The sequence below is a fragment of the Fukomys damarensis genome, unplaced genomic scaffold (genome assembly GCF_012274545.1).
Source record: "Fukomys damarensis isolate Sample0158 unplaced genomic scaffold, DMR_v1.0_HiC HiC_scaffold_30, whole genome shotgun sequence".
In the NCBI taxonomy this organism is placed as follows: Eukaryota; Metazoa; Chordata; class Mammalia; order Rodentia; family Bathyergidae; genus Fukomys; species Fukomys damarensis.
Genome location: NW_022900942.1, coordinates 54,168,351 through 54,189,932, shown reverse-complemented (window position 1 = coordinate 54,189,932; position 21,582 = coordinate 54,168,351). Strand labels below are relative to the sequence as shown.

General features: G+C 37.3%; 1 protein-coding gene across 1 annotated transcript in view; it reads right to left on the bottom strand.

Moving 5' to 3' along the window:
• Positions 1-19,685, bottom strand: part of Cdh2 (cadherin 2) — a 180,061-nt gene extending 160,376 nt beyond the window's left edge. Inside the window, exon 1 of the mRNA XM_010643995.2 lies at positions 19,508-19,685. Within this exon, the coding sequence (XP_010642297.1) occupies positions 19,508-19,685 (178 nt within the window). The remainder of the gene's footprint in view (positions 1-19,507) is intronic.
• Between the last annotated feature and the right edge of the window lie 1,897 nt (positions 19,686-21,582).

Below are 21,582 nucleotides of genomic sequence, written 5' to 3'. Positions count from 1 at the left end.
GATACTTTCTTCACAATTAGCAATGGTCACAGCAATTTACCTGTTCAAAAATACATTTACGATGTTATTTAACACTATAATATAATACCCATTCCACTTTTTAACAAGAACAATCATCTATTTGCAGAGCACTAAGGCTGAATACAATACAGCAATTTAAACTAGGCCACAATACATGAATACATGAATACTGCTAGATCTTGCACAGGTAGTTCATTATGGTGGGAGGGTGAAGTTTCCTAATGTACATACGTTCTCCCAGGCTATGAGTACAAGTGCAATTAGGAAGTTTTTTCATAAGGGAATAAAAATGTGTGACATTTCTTCTTTCCTATTTACACGTAAACTCTATGAATTGTACTGTTAATGTTGTTATGCTATTTGTTCACAAGCATCAAAGTGCCTAGGTGATACTGGCCAAAGATGATAGTGGTCAAATATTGTGCAAAACTATGCTATCAAATATTGAATTATAATCCTAAAAGAATACTGAGTGACAAATATGTTTGATAATAGAAGCAAGGCTAAAGGAATAATAGATTGCAATCTGGCTGTTATACTGGGATACTTTCCACATTCCCAGCACAGGTAACTAAAGGAAACATTGAAATGACCACTATATATAAAATCAGTACATGTTATGTCTTGCATCAAGATGTCCTTCCAAAATCCCACATGCCTATAGGTGGGACTTTTTAGAGGTGGCTGGATCTAGGGTATGTGAATGTGGACTCAGGCTGTGATACTAGAATTAAGGGTGTATGGTACTGGATTATTCCACTAATTGGTTTATCATAGTTCTGGGTGTGGGTAATAGGACGGCCACACCCACAAGCTTGTAGCCTGAGTGGGATGAAAGGGCAAAGGGAGGGTTGCTGCTACTGTTCTGGTACTGTGCTACTTTGCTGCTTTCTGCTGGCCATGCTATGGGCTGTTTACTCCTCTGTGATGTGCCTTTGCCATGCCTCCCTGTTTTGGAAATACCTGGCTATGAAATGAAACTGCTACAAACCATGAGCTTAAATAAACTTTTCCTCTTTTAACATTTGGTGTTGGGTATTTTGCCCCAGCAGTGGGAAAAACAATTTAACTAAAACAGTACATATACCATTAACAGCTATGACAACTCATTTGATATTCTTTAAAATGTTTATACTGCTATTTTGCTATTCTGTATATTTTTGTATTTTGCTATTGTATATAAGTTTTATCATAAGAAAGTTTTATATTCTTTAAAATTTTGGATTAAAAAATTAACATTTATTTTGATACTTTAAAAATGTTACCATTTTTTAAGAGGGCTGGGGATTTAGGGGATTTAGCTCAGTGGTTCCGCAGCCTGCTTCGCGAGCACAAGGTCCTGAGTTTGATCCCCCAATACCAAAAAAAAAAAAAAAAAAAAAGTTACTATGAAATTGTACATCAGTTTTTCATTTGATTTTTCTGCAATGAAATATGAAATGAAAGCAAACTTATAGGCTACATCAAGATACACAGATAATAATCTTTCATTTATGTAAATTCATAGATGATACATCAATAATTCAATTGGTAAAATATCAGATAATATTTACTTCTCATAAAGGGCATAAAGGGAGACAGGAATACCTAGTCTCCAAAGTTTCATTCTTATATATTTCAGTAACATTCAAAAATTAAAAAGTTAGGTATATGCTGCATTTTAAATTACTCTTACTACTAATGAGGTTACCTCTCATAGAAGAACAGAAAACAGGAAAGGACGAAGTTGGCCATGTGTTCAATAGGCACAATGTTTATTCAATTCTGTTAGCTGTGCCGTGGTACAAACCAAAAGCCTATTTGAATTGCTCTTTTGCTTAGATTTAAAAGTCAATTTGTAAACTAATTTCAGGTGCAAACAACAATGGACAAGTCACACCCAGAATCTCTAATAACATCAGCTCTTCGAAGGTTTTATTTATTATTTATTTTTGGTACTGGTGATCAAACTCAGATTCTTGCGCCTTACAAGGCAGGCAGCAGAACCATTGCGCTAGATTCCCGGCCCTTTATATAAAGGTTTTAGATGCATCTTAGTCCACTCAAAATATTAGGCATCATATATTATGTGATTCTTGTCCTTGAAATATTCAAACAAACCTTAGAACTGCCTTTGTGTATAATCTTCTAGTTAATAGCTATTCCACTGAAAATTATAATTTGCCTTTCAAAATATCAGAGTCAAAAGTTGATGCATTTCTAATGTTAAATTCTATCTCCCTGAAAAAAAATTATTACCATCATTTTACTACTTTTAAATCACAGCTGCAAAAATTTCAAGCTCACAAATAAAATGCAATCACTTATATATAAAAAAACTATCTACAACTTAAGCAAAAATAGTTTAATTGTGATAACTGTCAAAAATATCTGAAAGAAGTCTACCTTGATATAGGTGGTACATGAGCAAAAGTATTAAAACTTTATTATCCTTAGGGAGAATACAGCTTATGATTTGCAAAACACATGATTATCTGTTAGACTCTAGTCCTGCCCACAACTTTAAAAATACAGATTCACAATTTATAAATGCTGAACGATTCTATGTCAGCAGTCATAACCTGTATGTCTTCTTTATTTTTCATTTTTAGAACATCTAGAACAGTGTAAGAGAAATAGTATTAGGCCTACCAAACAGAATCCTTGAAATAATAATATGAAACAGTGTCTCTGCCCATTACTCCCTTGGAAGAAGAATGAATTCTTCTCGGCCTCAGTTTTCATTTATAAAACAGATAATCACAGTGTCCACACTTTACAGGTGATTACAAGGTACCCAGGAGCTAATTCACACAGAACATTTTCATATCTACTTCACAGTGTTCAAAAAACATTAGTCAGAAGCACCATGATTACTTTGCTATTGCATTGGCACCGACAGAGAGTCGCGGCCATAGGTAAGTCGTGGACCCAGAGGTCTATCGTATAGTATATAGAAACACTTCTGAGAGACTCTGGGGCAAATATGCCCTCCTCCTTAAAAAGCAAGGAAATGACAATGGTTTGCAAAGAGAAGATGGCAACACATTATCATGCCCTGGAACAGAATGGGATGGAAAATGGAAAGTATCATAGTCAAAAATAAGGGAAACATTTTGTAAAATGCATATGTTAAGAAAGTACATAGTCATGATGTCAGATGTATTTCCAACCAAACAATCTGGCTTCTGCTGCTTTAAGACATGGGTACACACTCTATCATACACCTGTGCAGCAATCACACCAAGCCTAGCCAGCATAAAGAAGACAGAATTAATGGGCACAGGTCCTGAGAAGATGGAGACTATCCAGATGTGCACATAGCTGGTGACAGGCCTCTTCCAGGGAGCTCTGCAGGAGAGGATTTGGGCTCTGTCCCCAGCGACTGAAGTCGAAAATTGTGTTACCTCCTCAGGGGCACAGCAAGCTGTAATGCTGCCAAGACTTTCCCAAATGGAATTGACTGTGAGAGCAATAAACCCCTCCTTCAAAGTGGTGTAGAACAGTAAAGAGATTAAATGCCTACAGGAGGTTGAGCCATAAGTAATCTCAAGTTCTGATGAGCTGTGTTTGCAAGACTGACTTCATTTAAAATTTTTTTTAAATCAGACACTTGGACAAACACACACACACACATCCATTCATTGGAATCTTACCATCTCTTGCTAATTCAGTCTATATACTGTCATCTTCAGCAAACCTTTTTTTTCCGGGTACCAGGGATTGAACTAGGGTCCCTGCACTTACAAGGCAGGCCGCGAAACCACTGAGCTAAATCCCGGCCCATTCAGCAAACCTTAATAAAGTGTAAAAGTATGATTTTTGGAATCATTTTCAAAACACCTCTTTATATCATTTCCTCAACTAACCAGACATATAACCAGCAAACAGTTCTAAAAATCTGAGAAAGCAAAGGTCATTTCAGATGGGTAAACCCTACATAATTTGTTAATAAAATAATCCACATCAAAAAATTGAGAGATATAGTAAGTTCTACAGTCTCGGAAGGTAATAACTACCTTGTAACTTTCTTCTGCTTTTTTTCACAAATCTAGGATCACATTAATCCATCACAAGTTTTAAAAAATATACTAAAACTTTTATTTTCTGCTAGGAAAAGAATCTCAGGTGGTGCAATTTCTGTCAGGGTTTAAGATTCTGACTCCCTGAATGACTTTTATACCTCTACTGCGTAAGAAAAGAGTTAAAGAGTTGCACAGGAGTAAAGATGGCCACAGCAAAGTCTCCAAGGAAGCACATGGAGGATTTTAATGGCACTACCTTCTTGCATTCGAGACAGGGACCCTTGACAGAATCTTCACACTGTGCATCAATCACTGCCATGCAATTTTATATTAAGATTTGACCTAGAAAGCCCTTGATTTTTTTCCCTGTACACATTACTGTGAAATATAAGAAAACTAAAATATTTTGGAAAACACTTAGAAATTTTTCCCAAAGCATTTTTATGCTTTACATCAATTAAAATTTCCTTCACCCAAATACTTTTTACTATTTGCAAACCTGCATCAGATTTCCATCTTTCTAAGTTACTACTTTAGGTAAAACATACTGTTTTCATCAATAGATAATACTCTCCTTTGGCCTTGTTTTCTGCCAAATGTAAGTGGTAGTCCCTACCTTAGGCAGCTGGCTACCATCTGAGGTCCATAGCACAAAAGCATATTAATGCAGGCCCTCAATCAAAGCAACACATTTTACACTTCTAGCATGAAACTCCCCTGTTCTGGCTACACCACATGTACCAGCCTCTCTTTTCCCCTGGAAGTACGAAGCCTGTGCTCACATCCTCATTGAGATTTTAGTGAAGCCAGTATCAGGATGCAACTCTGTGCATGTAACAGAAAACCCATCTCACGCTGCTTGCACAGTCAATGGAGCTTATCAGCTAACATGACTGGAGCCCAGGGATAGGAAAGGCTTCTGGATTATATTAATTCAGCAGCTCAGTAATTTCACTTAGGGACAGATTTCTTTCCACTCTGCTTGGAAGTGGATAGCTGACAAGGAGTCTTAAGATTATTTGTTTCCTTCTCCCTGTGGTGGGGGAGGGAGAGGGAGAGGCAGAAGGGAGAATGGGAAGAAGAGGGGCCAAAGAACAAAGACAGTATGAAAAAGGGCAATATTTCCCTAACCTTGTTCTTATTAATCCAAAATGTTACACTGTGGACAGAACAACAGGACTATGGTTTCTCACCCCTATAACATGAATCAGATTTCGCTTCTCCTAAAGCTAAGAATGGCATGGGAGCAGCTAACACCCAAATAAATATTAAGTAGAAGAGCAGATCTCTGCAGATCATCATGAAGGTCACTAGCAGCTGATTTCACATGCAACATCACATACTGTTTACAACTTTAAGGTCAGCACCACCCATACTATCCTCTAATCCAACCTATAACTGCTTCATCTCTGTTCGTAGCCTTAGAGGACTGGGACCTTGCCAGCCAACTCTGATCTGCACTCTGGCTCTCAAGCATCTTCTGAATTTGGTCCACATTTTGAGGAAGTACTCTCCAGTAAGGTTCTCCCTCCTAGGCCAACCTGACCTCACCCTGAGCTATCTCTTCTCCTTATCTATGCAACCTGCCCTTCTTCTAAGTGTATTTCAATGGCATTCTCCAAAAAGTCACTACTGTTTGATTTGATCCATCCCTCAGCTGAATTTTCAGGCACTTCCTGGGGAGGCAGCATGACATATCACAAAGAATAGAAGAGGAGCCAGGCAGAGTGGCACATCTCTGTAATCACAGAACTACTTAAGAGGCCGAGACAGGATGACTGCACATTGGAGCCCAGCCTGGGCAATTTAGTGACTTAGAACCTGTCTGAAAAGCCAAAACAAAACAGGGCCCGGGGATACAGCTCAGTGCAAAGGCCCTGGGTTTAATCCCTAGCAAAAAACACACATGTGCACATGTGCACACACACGCGTACAAACACACACACATCACAGAAGAAAAGAAAAAAGGAAAAAGAGCCCAGGAGAAGCCCTGTAGGCATGAGTAAAATTTTACTGCCACTAGGGATTAATGATATGCTTTGGTAGATAGCTAAAACTTTTTCAGATCTGAATTTCCTTACCGATAACTCTGGCTTGTCACTTTCATGAGGGCATTTTAAAGACTAAAGATAATTTCTACTAAGAACTTGGCACATACAAATCACTTGATAAATAAAATCTAATATCACGATTAACTCATGAAATCCCTTGCACTTTTATGCCATTTTAGCTATTTTCTAGTGCTCTCATATTCTAGATCTTCATTGAACAAATATTCTGGGGCAAACAAAAGAATTTATAAATATGTCAGGGCTCAGTTAATGGCTGGCCACTCACGATGCACTGAGAATCCAAGACGCTGCTTCAGGAGAAATACATTTCTCTTCGAGCATCTTCCACAGAAGTGAATCACTGTTTCTTAAGAAAAAAGTATTCATGTGTTAAAGTTTGCCAGTGAGAAGACGCTGATGGTACAAAGTGCTTACCCACCCTCCACGCCTTCCCCCTAAAACACACCTTAGTGTTGCTGAAAATCCATTAGGGCCCCAAACATTGCAGAAATAGACCAAGGACCTGAGAAGAATTTGAGCGCACTCACTAACATTGCAAAGAAACTGGGCAAGGTCTGTGACTATTCTTAAAAAGTGGGTAGGAAAATGAATGTGCAGTTTGACAGGAAACATGGATTTTTACAAGCCCGGACAGAAAATGAGTACTAACTAGCATGTGGTGCAAGAGAGTGTCAAAGGTGCCTGAAATGCTCTAGGAGCAGCGGCCTTACTGAGGAGCACGGATGGCATGGGCTGCAGGGCAAGGACCTGTATCAGAACACAAGTCCAAATCATGTCCAGCCACTTAGCGCATCTCAATTCCACTTCCACTGTGTGGGCTCAGCACTGTGTGAAAAAAAGAAAACATGCCCTGTTCTACATAACTCATAGAGTTTGGGACAGCTAAAATAAAATAAGGAATTGCTCAGTAAGTATAAAGCCCAGGTCCTGATAGCTCACTGCTGAATTCTACAAGACATTTGGAGAAGAACTATTGCCACTACTCTTTATACTCTTCAATGAAATTGAAAGGGAAGCAATACTTCCAAATTTATTCCTGGAAGCAAGTGTTACTTTGATTACCAGGGAAAGACCCAATTAAAAAAGAGAACTACAGGCCAATCTCCCTAATGAACATAGATGCAAAAATCCTCAATAAGATACTGGCAAACAGAATACAGAGGGTCACCAAGAAGATTATACACCCTGATCAAGTTGGATTTATCCCAGGGATGCAAGGATGGTTCAACATACATAAATCAATAAATGTAATACACTGTGACAGAAACTATATGACCATCAAAAGATGCAGAAAAAGCATTTGACAAAATTCAACACCCATTCATGATTAAAATCCCGTAGCAAATTGAATTAAAAATAAATAATCTGAATGCCCAAGTAAGGTATTTCTTATGCATTTTAACCTAGGATTGCTGAAATATCTGTGTGACCAGTAGACATCATTTACCAATAACTAAGCAAAGGATGTTCTTGTTCTCAATTCCCTAGGTTTTTTTAATGGTTACCTGGAAAACAATAAATTGTGATTATATCTGAGAAGAGTTAAACAATTAATTTAAATATAAAACTACTGAAACTTGAAGAATGGGGCAACAATATGGGTTGAGAATTCATGGTGTCTACTAATTTGTTAATGATCAGTGGAGTGGGAAGACCATATGGGGGCTTTATCAGTTTGAGTAGTTAGTAAGCCATTATCTCCTAAGGGACCATTTTCCTACAATATAAGTGCAATGAGATGCTTTAATAAATTTATCTTTTGCATTAACTGAATACATGACAAGTCAACAAAAGATTCCACAGCAGATCTAAATAAGCTGAAGGTATAATTACATATATGCATAAGGCAAAAATGTGTAGGATTTAACTTCACAATGGAATCAGTAGGACAAATATTCCACTCTGTGGAAAATTTTCTGTGATCATTTTATTAAGGTGGGCCATTTTTTCTGTCCTTTGAGAGGATAGAAACATTTATAATTATAATGACTGCCGTTAAGTTATGACTGCCTTCTCCACTGTAAAAATCCATCAATATTAGCTGGACACTGGCATATTCCAAGACAAAGTATAGCAACTTCCATACACACTATGGAAAACACACATTTGTTGGAATGATCCACAGAACACAAATACTTCCCAGGCCCTCCGGACTTCCTTATCAACACTTCCATGCTAAATCTGAGAACATTTAATTTACAGATAACTCTTGAAGAAGGACAAAGTGAAATAAACTGGCCCTGATTTTTAGGATTGAAAAGTATAATCCAACAAACTGTTAATTAAGCCAACTAACAAGATAAAGGATATGGTGGGTCCAGGGATTTAGCTCAGTGGCACCACAAGTGCAGGGTCCCAAGATCAATCCCTGGTATGACAAAAAAAAAAAAAAAAAAAAAAAAAAAATTTAAAAAAAAAAAAAAAAAAAAAAAAAAAAAAGATAAAGGAGATGGGGGAGGCTAGGTGAAGTCAGAAGAAAGTCTAAGGTAGTTTAAAGATGTTTTAAACATCTCTGCTCAGAACACAGCCTAAGCAGGTACTAAATGAAGTGGCCAGGAAGGAAGAGGTTTTATTTCTAGGAGGTCACTGAGAAGTACTAGAAATTATGGACCATTTTCTTTTGCATTATCAGGTAAGTGGGAAAAAAAATCTGTCTCAAGTTACTTCACACTTTTATTTAAACTTCCTAATCTTATTTCAGCATCCGGTGAAGTGCATATTCAGATTGTTAAATGCATATAAATACGTAGCAATAGTGTAGACAATTTTGTCTGATTCACTGTCAACCCAACCTAATATTCTCTAAACATCTGTTCTAGATGCTGGTAAAACCTGTCCAAAGAGAGAAAGTACGGTGCTATATTTAAAAAGCAGGAAAGAAGTAATCTATAACCTCCAAAAATCCATCTGAACTAATTTTGTCCATCTAAACACAAAAAACATGGAGCTGACCACAACCTGAATTTCTTTTCTAGAAGCACTGAGCCCAAACATATCAGCATGGTAGCAGATCACCAGTTCAAGAATCACACAGGGTTCACTGGAAAGAGTATTATGAGGACCTGGACCTGGGAACCTAGGGAGGGGCCCAAGAATCTGCACTTCAACAAGCTTTTATCAATGTTGAAGAAGAAAAAAATGATGAACCAATCTGTCAGTGATTGCAACTGAGCAAATCTAAGCCAGAGTGATGTGGAAAAGGAAAGAAACAAATTTTAGACTCCTGGGGAGCACAGTTAAAACATACATTTACTGAAAGGCAAAAAAAAAAAAAAAAAACTTACATTGTGCTCATATCAGCAAACCCCATAAGGAATTCATCTTTGTTCTATGTTCTGTCAATTTCACAGACAACCATCTATTGACATAAAAGTTCACACAATGAAATGGAGTCTTTTTAACAAACGGCTGCAGATGTACTTTGATAAGATATGTGCATTACTGAAAATAGACAACTTTTTATTTTTTGTTGAAAACATGAAATTCATTTTCCAGCAGCAGCCTGAAATACTCATAACTGGGATAATCTAAACCCCCTGTTATTTATGCCTTTCTATATCTGCAACAGGCATTTTCTCTATTGCCTGACATTAAGAAATTCTATTTTAAGAAAATCATAGGCCAAGAATTGAAATATAGTCTTAACATGTGTCTGGGAGTTGCTGCAAGCTGAATTCACCTGTCTCTTCCTGATCATTTAATGATTTCAAGAGTGTGACTTTGCAAGGGGGGGGTTACTACATCAGTTTGACAGTTTTATGTCATCTAAAATTTACAGATTTTATTATATATCCCCCTGCTCACGTGAGGATTTAAAAATAAGTGCTAGTATTGTTTCCTAGGGCTACTTTCCTAGGGCAGCCTTTCCTACGTATTTGGATTATTGGATTATCAGTGGGGTCTTCAGGTAGTGTGGAAGCTTGTTTTTTGTTGTTGTTGTTGTTTTTTTAAATCAACTTACAAGTCTAACATTTGTGTACAAAAAATCAACTTTACAAGTATAAGATGGTGAGCAGTTTGTCTCAAAAACACCCAGCAGTTTTAGTCAAGTACAACCTTAGCAGGGGCCAACAAAATAAGACAGCTGCAAATAATTCCAACTCTACCTCAAGCTACCCTGGAAAGCACGCATCTACAGCCAAGGCCACAAGAATACCTCTGTGCTGGGTATTGAGACACGCGTGGCATTCTGCTTACCTGTGGAGGGAACCTCAGTTTCCTCTGTCTGAGAGGGGGAATGAGAATGTTCAAAGGCCACGGAAGAAACTGTTTTACGTTCAGCCTGCGATAAAGGAGATCTACAGAGCAGGCGATCAAGCTCACGTATCTGGAATGCAAGTCGCTGCCACGGGGATGTTGCCTGTCTTTTGACTGCCACTGCCTGGTTCCCTGAAAAAAGAACCTGGGACATACAAATGTTCATCGATGCTGTTAAAATGAACAAATGACGAAATAAATGACCTCAGAGAATAAGAGAAATGACTTGCTGTGTGGTACTGAAGGCACCAGTGGGTAGAATTTTTAGAAACATATGCTCTGGTGAAACTTTTTAAGAAATTGCTTTTTAACAGTTAAGAATTCTCCAAAGATGGAGCAGACTTTGTAAGGGAGGGATCTGCTTCCCATGTGGGGGAAGCAAGTGGCACTAGTATTCCTGCAGAAACTAGATAACCATCTGTCAAGGATGCTATAGCAATGAAAATACTGTTTACATCATTGAACACCACAAAGATTTCATTTTTATCCTCTCTGCCATTTCTGTTAGAAAATCTTCTGCTGACACAGAATCAGCAAGCCTACATGAAGGACTTTTAACCATTTGTGGAATGACTCAACCAGGCAACCAGAGTGGTTCCCAACTGCAGGCACATAAAAACAAAATGCAGGTAGTTTGTCAAAAATACAGATTTCTTCATCCCACTTGCTCTCATTTCTCTAGCTACTCCACACTGTCCTGGAAATTGTCTCTCTTCTGTATATCACATCGTCCTTCCCTACTGGATTCTTTATTTTCATCATACAAACAGATAAACTTGCATCTTTAAAAAGTATCCTCACTTGACCTCACTTTCTTTTCCAAGTTCTACTCAATTTTTCTTTCTTTTAATGGAAAATTCATTCTCCATCCAACTTCCCTCCTCTACCTGACTGGTGAACATACATAAATAACGCTTTCATCCTTGTCTCTTGAAGTATTTTAGCAAAGATTTCAGGAACTCTGTGTTGCCAAATCCCATGGTGAATTCTCTATTGTCGTCTGAGCTGGCCGTTCAGTAGCATCTGTCACAGAAGAACAGTCAGTCCCTTTCCAAGGGACTCTATTTGTCCTCCCAAACCACACACCCTGTAGTGTCTCCCCTACCTCAGTGATCTCTCTGTCTCCCTATTCCTCCTCCTGAATCTGATTCCCTAACACTAGAATCCTTATGGCTCAATACTTCAAGTTTCATTTCTTGCTTTGGTTTCTCCTCTTCCCATTAGCTCTCCAGTTATTGTGCTTTGGGTCGTGGCTTTATTTGCTCTCTCTACACAGAGGACTCTCCACCCTATAGCCTGGCCTTCACTTCTGAGCACTGATACACATCTGAATATCTCCTTGGCATCTTGGATCTCATTTCAACATACTCAAACCAAACTCCTGCTCTTCCCAGTGCTTAAAACAACAACAACAACACACTGAGCTATCTGTGAATTTGCTTTCCCTTATACCTTATATCCAAACCAGCATAGCCTGTCTTCTCTACCCTGGAATACATTCAAGAGAACAAAGTTAGGCCTCTAGATAATGCCCTATACAAAAATTAGCTAAAACCAAATCAATGACTAAAGATAAAAGTTTTAAAACCATAAAAGTTTTATTTTCTTAGAAGAAGATATAGGAGTAAATCTTCACGATCTTCCAATTTGCAATGTATTCTTAGATACAATACCAAACATAACAGTAAGAAAAAATAGTAAAATTCCAATTAATCACAACTAAAAGCATTTGTGCATGCAAGGTCATTATCAAGGAAGTGAAAACAAGGCCAGGGATTTAGCTCAGTGGTTCCGCCACCTGCTTCACAAGCCCAAGGTCCCGAGTTTGATTCCCAGTACCAAAAAAAGTGAAAATATAAAACTATGAAGTCCTGAAAGCTCTCAAAATCCATGCTGCCATCCTGACCATCAATGTCCCAGTATTAAGAGGCAAAGCCTTGGGAAGTGATTAAATCATAAGGGCTCTCCCTTTATGAATGGGATAAGTGCTCTTATAAAAGAGACCTTAGAGAACTAGTTTGCCTCTTTCACTTCAGTAAGGTTACACTGAGGACAGCTTCTAAGACACAAAATCTGCCCGCACTTCAATCTTAGACTTCTTAGGCTGTAGACATGTGAGCAATAAGCTTCTATTGTTTATAAGCCACTTAGTCTATGGTATTTTGTTATAGTACCCCAAATAGACTAAGACAACTACAGAATAAAAGAAAATATTTGTGAATCATACATACGCTAAAGGTCTGGTATCCAGGATATAACAAAAATCTTACAATCCAAGAACAAAACAGACTAAGTTTTGAAATGAGCACAAAACTTGAATAGATATTTCTTCAAAGCATACATACAAAGGAAATGTATGAAAAGATACTCATCACCATTAGTCATTAGGGAAATGCACATCTAAACTGTAATGTGGTATTCACATCTACTAGGATGGCTATCTGCAACCAAAATAAAGGTAACATAACAAGTGCAGGGGAGAACATGGAGGAACTGGACCCTGGTACATTGCCAAGTAGAATACAAAACTGTTCAGCTACTGTGGAAAATAGTCTAGTAGATTCTCTAGTAATTAAGCATGCATTATTATATAACCACTCAACTCTACTCCCAAGAATATACTCTCAACAATCAAAACATGAACTCAAAAAAGGATATGTATTATATAAGCTTGTTCACACTAGCACTAGTCACTGTAGTCAAAAATGAAAACATCTCATATGCCCATCCCAGATGAGTGCATAAGCAAATTTCAGAGCACACACACAATGGCATATCATTCAGTTATTAAAATGAGGTTCTAATATAACACAAAACATGGATGCACTTCAAAAACAGTATGCTAAGTAAAAGAAATGTTTGTGGGACTAGAGGAAAGGTAAATGAGGAGAACATATTTAATGGGTAGAGGGCTCTACACTTGGATGTAACAGAAATACTCACAGCTACGTAGAGACGGTGGCAGCAAAACACTGTGAATTCACTAAGTGCCACTATGTCATTCACATTAAAACAGTTAATTTTGTGTCATGTGAGCTCCACTTTCTTAAGTTATGTTTAAAAAGTTCAGAATCCAGGGCCGGGGATTTAGCTCAGCGCTTCGGTGGCCTGCCTTGCAAGCACAAGGATCGGCGTTCAATCCCCGGTACCAAAAAAAGAAAAATGAATGAATAAATGAATGAATGAATAAATAAAAGTTCAGAATCCAGCCCCTTCTACTATGGCCACCACTACCACCTTGGTCCTCATGCCCACCTTCTTCCCCCGGATCATTACCAGGCTCCTGAGATTTCTGCCCTTCCTCGTCTCTTCGGTTTTTTTTCCCAACACAATGGCCAGAGTGACTGTTTTGAAACTCAGATCATGTCTTTCCTCTGCTGAAAGCCTTCCAATAGCTCTTTACCTCCTCAGCATCAAAGCCAAGTCCTCAGAATGGTCTACAAAGTCCCACATAAAATGGCCCATGACTATTCTGAACTCATCTGATCTCATCCTCCTCTTCCTTTCTCCACTCCAGTCACACAGGTTCCTTGCTGCTCCACTGCAGACGCACTACTGCCCCAGAGCGCTTGCACTTGCTGTTCGTACCATTTTTAATGTTCCTGCCCTATCCACAGTTCTTGGATTAACAACAACATCTGTTCTCAATTACTTGTCTCCTGTGCAACAACCCCACCAACACTGTCCTAGGTAAAGTGCAGGAGCAGATTCTCCCTTTTTCCTTTCTGTTTAATTTTTCCCCATAGCATTTATTATCATCTAACATACAGTATATTATACTTACGGATTGCATTTACTTTCTACTCTCCTCTAGATACTAACCAGAGGGCCTAAAAAAAAGACACAGAAAAAAGAGCCTCTGATCTTCAGAGGACAGCTTTTAAACCTTCAGATATCTGTGAGCATGTTGTAGGTAGAACTGTGACTTATTTTCTTTAATACTTATCTCCAGGCTGCAAGATTGTGAGAGAACAAACTTCATTTCTTCCAAATTACAAATTACTGTTGGCAAGGAATAACTACAAAAGGCCCTAAAAAGGGTGACCACTCAATCTGGCTTCCCTTAGTGTGTGGCACCACACTGAGAAAGCGCAACATAAACACACCCAAAGGGATAGAAAAAAGTACAATGTTAAGCAAAGTATGAATGATTATAACAAAATTTAGGATAAACTTACTGGTTCTTTTATTCATCTTTTATAGGTAGTTGTCCTTTTAAAAATAAAACAAAATAAAGCCAAAAAACCTACCTTGTAGGAGAATGTTTTTTAACAATGATCACCTCTGAGAATGTATCTGGCTGTATTTTATTGGTTTCTCCTTAGAGTTCATCATCGATACCCAAGAGAGCAACTGCAGCATGTCGGACTGATTTCTACCATCTATTGGAAATCAGTAAAGTACAAGGGCCTGTATGGCTTTCTAAATACAATGTTTATAAACCTACCTCCCAAATATTTTAGGACATTCACACATTCAATCACAACAAAATTTCTTTTAAAAACAACAAAAAACCATGGTTTTGCAGCAGATTAGTAGATGCCTCTTTCTAGACTCCAAGATAGTTTTCACACATCTTTTAAAGTCATCTGTATAGTTAACGTAGTCTTACTAAACTAATAAAAGTACTTTAGTACTGTTATCTGAAAATATACGCAGCTCCCATGTTAATGCGGAGAACTTTCAATCAGTAAGCAAACTAATCTAAATCCAATTCCATCTAGTTGAAAACAGTCATCATGTGCTGCCCAGGGGTGGCAAGTATGAATGAATTACTGAAAATACCCATGGTAATTGCTGCTTGCTATTTATGTTGACCAGACGTGAAGGCGTTCACTTAGTGAAATGACTAAGCATGCAGACCACCACTGCAAAGCAACAGAACATCACTCTTGACATCCACACTCAGAGCATCCCAGGATCCTTGCTTAGTGTCAAGACGTGACTGTTATTTCACGGTGTCAGATACACTGCTATCGACAGAATGCAAATCTATGATTGCAGTTATTTCATGTTCGAGTGATGTACTATCACCAGAGATGTTTTCTAACTCAGTGGAGTGTAAGTTAAATATTAAGGTCTAAATATTATCTTCCAAAGTCCCAATTTTTCTTCTTTCAACTAGGTATGCACAAAATACTAACAGCGAAAATTACTGAAAGCTATTTTTAATTATATGAGGTGTTACTTACCTTACAGTCCCCCAAACAGGTAACAATACACAAGTCATGGTGTTCAGTGGAGCAGAAGACCAACAGTTCTAAGACAAACTTGCCACAAAACATCCAGATATTTAGGCTAGCTCCCATCAGCATTCATCCTTCGCTGTGTTTTACCAAAATGTTTTTTCTTTTTTTATCATTGCCATCATCAGAACTAGATTAGGCATCAGGAAGCCTGAGTTCTAATTCCAGGTCTGCAGCTAACAGTCTAAAGAGCTATATAATCATGGGGAAACCCTATAATCTCTCAGAGCTCTAATTTGCTTGTCTATAAAATGAGAGGGTTGGCAATAAATGCTTTTAAAACAGAATAGAAAAATGCAAGGTAAAAATGACTATCCAAACATAACAGAATTGATCCTAACTTATAAAGGCAAATACCTATATACCATAGCATAAAAAAGTGAAATATAAGAAAACATTATGACATTACATGGTGATGAAGAGATTGAAAAGAACTAATGTACTTTTAGTCCTGTAAGGAAGATACCTACAAAATACACTAACAAAAAACAAAAATACCAACTCACAAACTCTATATTCCTTTTGACCCAGTAGTTCTACTTTCAAACACAAATTTCCAAAGAAAATATCAAAGTTCTCCAAAAAATAATTTCCAGAGCAACACTATATACAAGAGAGCAAAGTTGGAAACAACCTGTATGTTGAAAAACAGGGACAGAGTTGAGCAAAATAGAACAAGGTTTTGCTAACAAAATAGAACAAGGGCCTAAGCTATTTTTAAAAAAACTTCTGGGCTATTTTCAAATAGTGCAAACATTCACCTGATGTAACATGGCACATAAAGGCTGATCACAAAATGCCTTCTTTATGATTTTTCCAAAAAAAGTATACTGTTAAAAACCAGAAGATAGGGCTGGGGATTTAGCTCAGTGGCACCACACCTGCCTCACAAGCAAAAGGTCCTAAGTTCGATCCCTGGTACTGGAAAACAAGCAAACAAAACAAACACATAAACAAACAAAACAACAGAAGAGAAACAGGAGGGATATAACTAGTTCTTTTGGTTTGCTAGTTCTATAAAATTCATGACAGCAAAAAATAAAAGGGGAATTGTGAGACTGGAATGTTCTCTCCATTAAGGCCACACTTCTACAATATAGTTTTCCTAACATGACTATTACCACCTTACACATTTATCTAAAGCTTAATCCTTTTCAAGCACATTCACAAAGACTGTTTGTCGCTGGTTCGAAACATGATCAGCATTTCATGGCATCTATATACCAAAATATTAAGCTTTCACACAAAGGCTAGTGCACCAGATGTAACCTGTGCAACCATAGTATACATACTGGTCACTCGTGCCCTCTTTTCCCCAACCATGAACAATGGGGAATTACTGGAAACAGCAAGGCTTATGAATTATTATTTATGATTTTAAAAATAGAGTAGCTATGTGTGGTGGTACATGCCTGTAATCCTAGCACTCAGGAGGCTGAGGCAGGAATATGGCCACTAGGTTGAGGCCAAGCTGGACTACACAGCAAGAACCTGTCTCAAGACAAACAAACAACAACAAGCACAGTAAAAAAGGCAAACACATAAATGCCACAGGATTAAACAGAGAAATGTTTTTCACTAGATGGAAAACAGCAAAATAATAAAGCATCATGAAATTATTTGGAGGTCTTTAAAATCAACTTAATATGGTTGAATATTGCAGGAAGCAAATGTGCCAGAAAACGATCATGTACCCTTGCGGAATACTACTTACTTCTTTGAAGGCCACAGGTCGCTAACCCATGGCAAAACTCAGGTTGACTTAGCAATGGATTCACCTGCTGTAGTGTACATACGGTGTATAGCTTTACTATAATACACAGAACTCATAACCACAATTATGGCATAGTGTTTGGCTTTTTAGTGTATAGAGATGCCAAAAATGTAAAAAAGGTGAAAGCTAGAAAGAAATCATTTTAAGTATAAACTGCTGACAGCACTCTTGGAAACAGGCATGTCGACACTTCACAAAGGCCTGAGTAAATACTCTTTCATTCAAGAAAGTTTATCTACTAGCCAGTATTTTAAAACTGTATGTTTTAAGCTTTAAGATGCTGGTGATCCTCTTGTGTCTTCTGCGAATAATACAGGAAAAAAATCATGATAGTATTTCATGTGGAAAATTGAACCAGACTGTCATACAAACTTCTCTCAGTGATTGGCTAGAGGAAAAATATCCAAAAATATTTTTACTCTTCCAGATTTACAACTTCAGCCAAAAAATCTGTTTCTAGGTTATACTAACAAGATGCTGATAAGAAGCCAAGCCCAATTTCTACAGGCACAAGCACTATCTAATGATTAGAAAACAAGCTATCATTTTTAAAACTATGTGAAAGCCAAAGTAATTAATCGTAACTCAATGGTTTCTACTGAGAAACCATGTATTTGCCTGTAATCAGCAAATTATAAGCTTGTAGGAAAAGGAATTACGCATTTAAAATGAATTGCAGAAATATATTACAAAACACAGAAAAATCCCACTGATAGTTTATGTTTGAATTATTCTGTAGAATTATTTCAATATACTCTGCATATTCAAATAACATCTGCATATCAGGTAGGTTCTGAGAGTCCATCTAATAATATACAGATTTAAAGAAAATGATCAGCAGGCAGAACATCAAGTTTCACATCAAGTCAAACAAAATTTACACAGTGTGATTTGAATTAAAGCACCATCATGTCAAGCATTACTCACTAGATAAGATAGCAACCCAGGGCTGAGACAAACTAACTCATTCTGTCATTAAAATACCATGTACTGAGGCAGGGACACAAAGATGCCTTTAAGAAAATTAAAAATCAACTTCACAAAAATTGCTTACTTGTGAGAAAATCATACTTTAAATAACATGTAAGTTGTACCCAAGAACTTCAGTAGCTATGAGGCCATTTATATTTCAAAGTCTCCTGCCTACAGTATTCTTAAGTATTGCACCAGTAGGATTTGTCAGTGCTATGGAGACACTTCAATTAAGGCTATGTGGTAGAGTTCTGTGTAAATTAATTAGTTGAGGTTACACAGCTTTTCTAAATGCAGCTCTCTAAAACAGCCTCGGAGATAGGCAAGATTTGCAGGGAATTAAAATTTAAATACATCTTACTAATCAATTCTACTTGCTTTCACATTTCAATGACATTCTCTATAATGATAAATAAGTCCATGAAAATACTACTAACTAAAATTTTATTTGCTCTTCTTTGGAACTAAAGGAAAGGGTTTTCCATTTTGCTTCTGATGTTCAGGTTTTACCTCAGATGTTATCTACACAGGCTGGCAAGGTCTTCACATGATAGCTATAATTAACTTGATCTATATTTACATGGAAAATGAACCTATATCTGAAATTCACATAAGCTACCACTAAATTAGCTATCTAGTAATTTCTCTAAACAATGTCATAACAAAAATACAAATTTCATGAGCTTGCACTGAGATAATACTTGTTAAACTTATTATAATGTAGATAAAAATTAAATTTTGACATGTTTTATCTAAGATGATATTATAATAGGTAACTATTTTAAATTGAAAATATTATATGGTTGTTTGCCATGACTTTTAAAACAACTAGAACTACACGTCTGATGAACGTTATTCTTCAAAATAAGTAAAATGTATGCAGAAAAAGCACTAAAAAGCAGTTGTGTAAAGATCATTCTGTAAATATAAAAACAAAGAAATAGGAAATTTTCAAGACATCAGGAGGATTCTAAACTATGTACATAAGAGATACATGAGCTCTTCTGTAATCCTAAAATAAAGTCCCTACAGTCTCATTACAGTAATTGTGAAAAATTTATACTTGCTATACAGTGGAAATGACTTAAAGACTTTTTTTAATGGCTAATTTGCTTCAAGAGCATGGCCAGGGTATGTACAAATATATCTCTGAGATTGTACCATTGAGAAGAGGCTGTCCTTCATGCACATCCTTCGATAAGACGGCACTGTAAACATCTTCAGGAAATCCAGTCTTGCATAATGCGATTTCGCCAGAAGCCTCTACAGACGCCTGCAACACAAGAAAATAAAAAAGTGTGCCATGACTGCTACCTCCTTCAGCTGAGAAACATTCCATTTGGCATCAAGCCTCAGTTTTTCCACTTTCTTGTACAAACAACCCCTTTGTTTCTGAAGGGTTACAGTTAGAATGTAGAGGTCAAAGGGTTAATCTTTTTGATAACTGGACTAGAAGAAACAAATCCCACTTGTCTAGTCCAGCAAAATCGAAATAATACACATTCCAGGTTCTTCTAAGGACTGACCGTTTCCATTAAAATGGCCATTGTGAATGAAGAGCTACTAAGCGGGTGTGGGGTTGGGGGAAAGCCAAATAGCCTCTGGGACCACACACTACCATTACTAACAAGAATTCTCATAACATGTATGCATTCAAGGATGCAGATTTTTATTGCATCTATTGTTTGTTTCAGTATACCCTTAAGAAAAAAATTGTATTTACTGCAGGATGTATTTTATATCAATTCAAACCCATCAAAACATATTATTTCTTATTTGAAGGACAGGGATATATTAAAATATTAAATAAGGATCAATACAGTTATGTTCCTTTCTTATACGCTTACCTTTTTTTTTTTTTTTTTTTTTTTTTTGTACCGGGGATCAAACTCAGGTCCTTGCGCTTGTAAGGCAGGCCACCGAACTGCTGAGCTAAATTCCCAGCCCACTCTTACCATTTTTATCTAGCCACATATATACAGTCAATTACTTGTGTCCCTGTCTTTACATATACAGTTAACACCTGCATGCTGAAAAGTGAGTCCTACCAAATGCTATTGAACTAAGCCTCTAAGCTACTTTAACTACTGCTTCTGGCCGTACTGGCGCAATCACAGGACAATTATCCCTCAGCAGAGCTCTGGCAGTGTGTGCATCAATTATAGAAAACCATGCACTGATGTTGGTTCAAATACAGGAGAAGGAAGGAAGGATACATAGAACCTACTCCGCAGCCCTTGCCGTAGCCACACGGATGGCACTAGGAGCAATCCACACTGGTGTGAAGAGCCAGAAATTGATGAAAAGAAGAAAGGTAAGCCCCAGAAACAGAGAGAACTCAGAACAGGTATCTGGATGAAATAATACAATGCAGCTTTATAATCAAAGCAATACTCAGGTTATGCATGTCGAGTTTTGCCAATCCTAATGTGGCCAAAGCCATACTACACTAATAGCAAATGGTTGTTTTCAAATCTGAGAAAATGTGTAAGAAAATAAATTTAAACTCTATTAAATATCACAGAGTATTTAATCTCCGAAAAGTATAAGGAGTATTTAATCTCCAAAGAGACAATGGTTCAAACCCATCAAATTCATGAAGAGTTTTAACTCTGTAAAGTGCAAGAACGCATCGTATAAACTAAAAAATACAGAAGAACCCACCTCCATACACTGGCATGAGAGGCTGCCTTGGGAGAGAATTTAGCACATTTTAGTGAACAGAATGTGGGTGGATACTACATTGCAGGGTCCGACCTGAGAAGTTCTCCTGCCTTCTCTGGAAGATTCGGGCAGTAATATTTACTGGAGCATGGTTTTAAGAATAGGAACTGGACTCTGCCTAAGTGTCCACCAACAGGAGAATAGAATAATACATGGGCACACAGCCAAGGAGAGTAATACCCAGCAACATTAAAACTGAAAAATTGGAACTCTGTGTATCCTCAGGGCTACCTCTCAAAAACACAACAAAACTTAAGCAAACAAAAAGTCAGAGAAAAAGAGAAATTCAATTACAAACCAACCTAGGGATGAGTATTAGTTTTAGTCAGTTCAAAAACCTATTTGTGTGACATCCCAAATTCAAATTGAAGATACAGCACACAGCAGTATGAATTTTTCCAAAAACAAATAAATAGAAAGCATGATTGATGATTACATTTACATAAAGTTTAAACACAAATGGCAATGTAATGTTACAGACATATAAAAATGTAGAAAGACTATAAAAATGT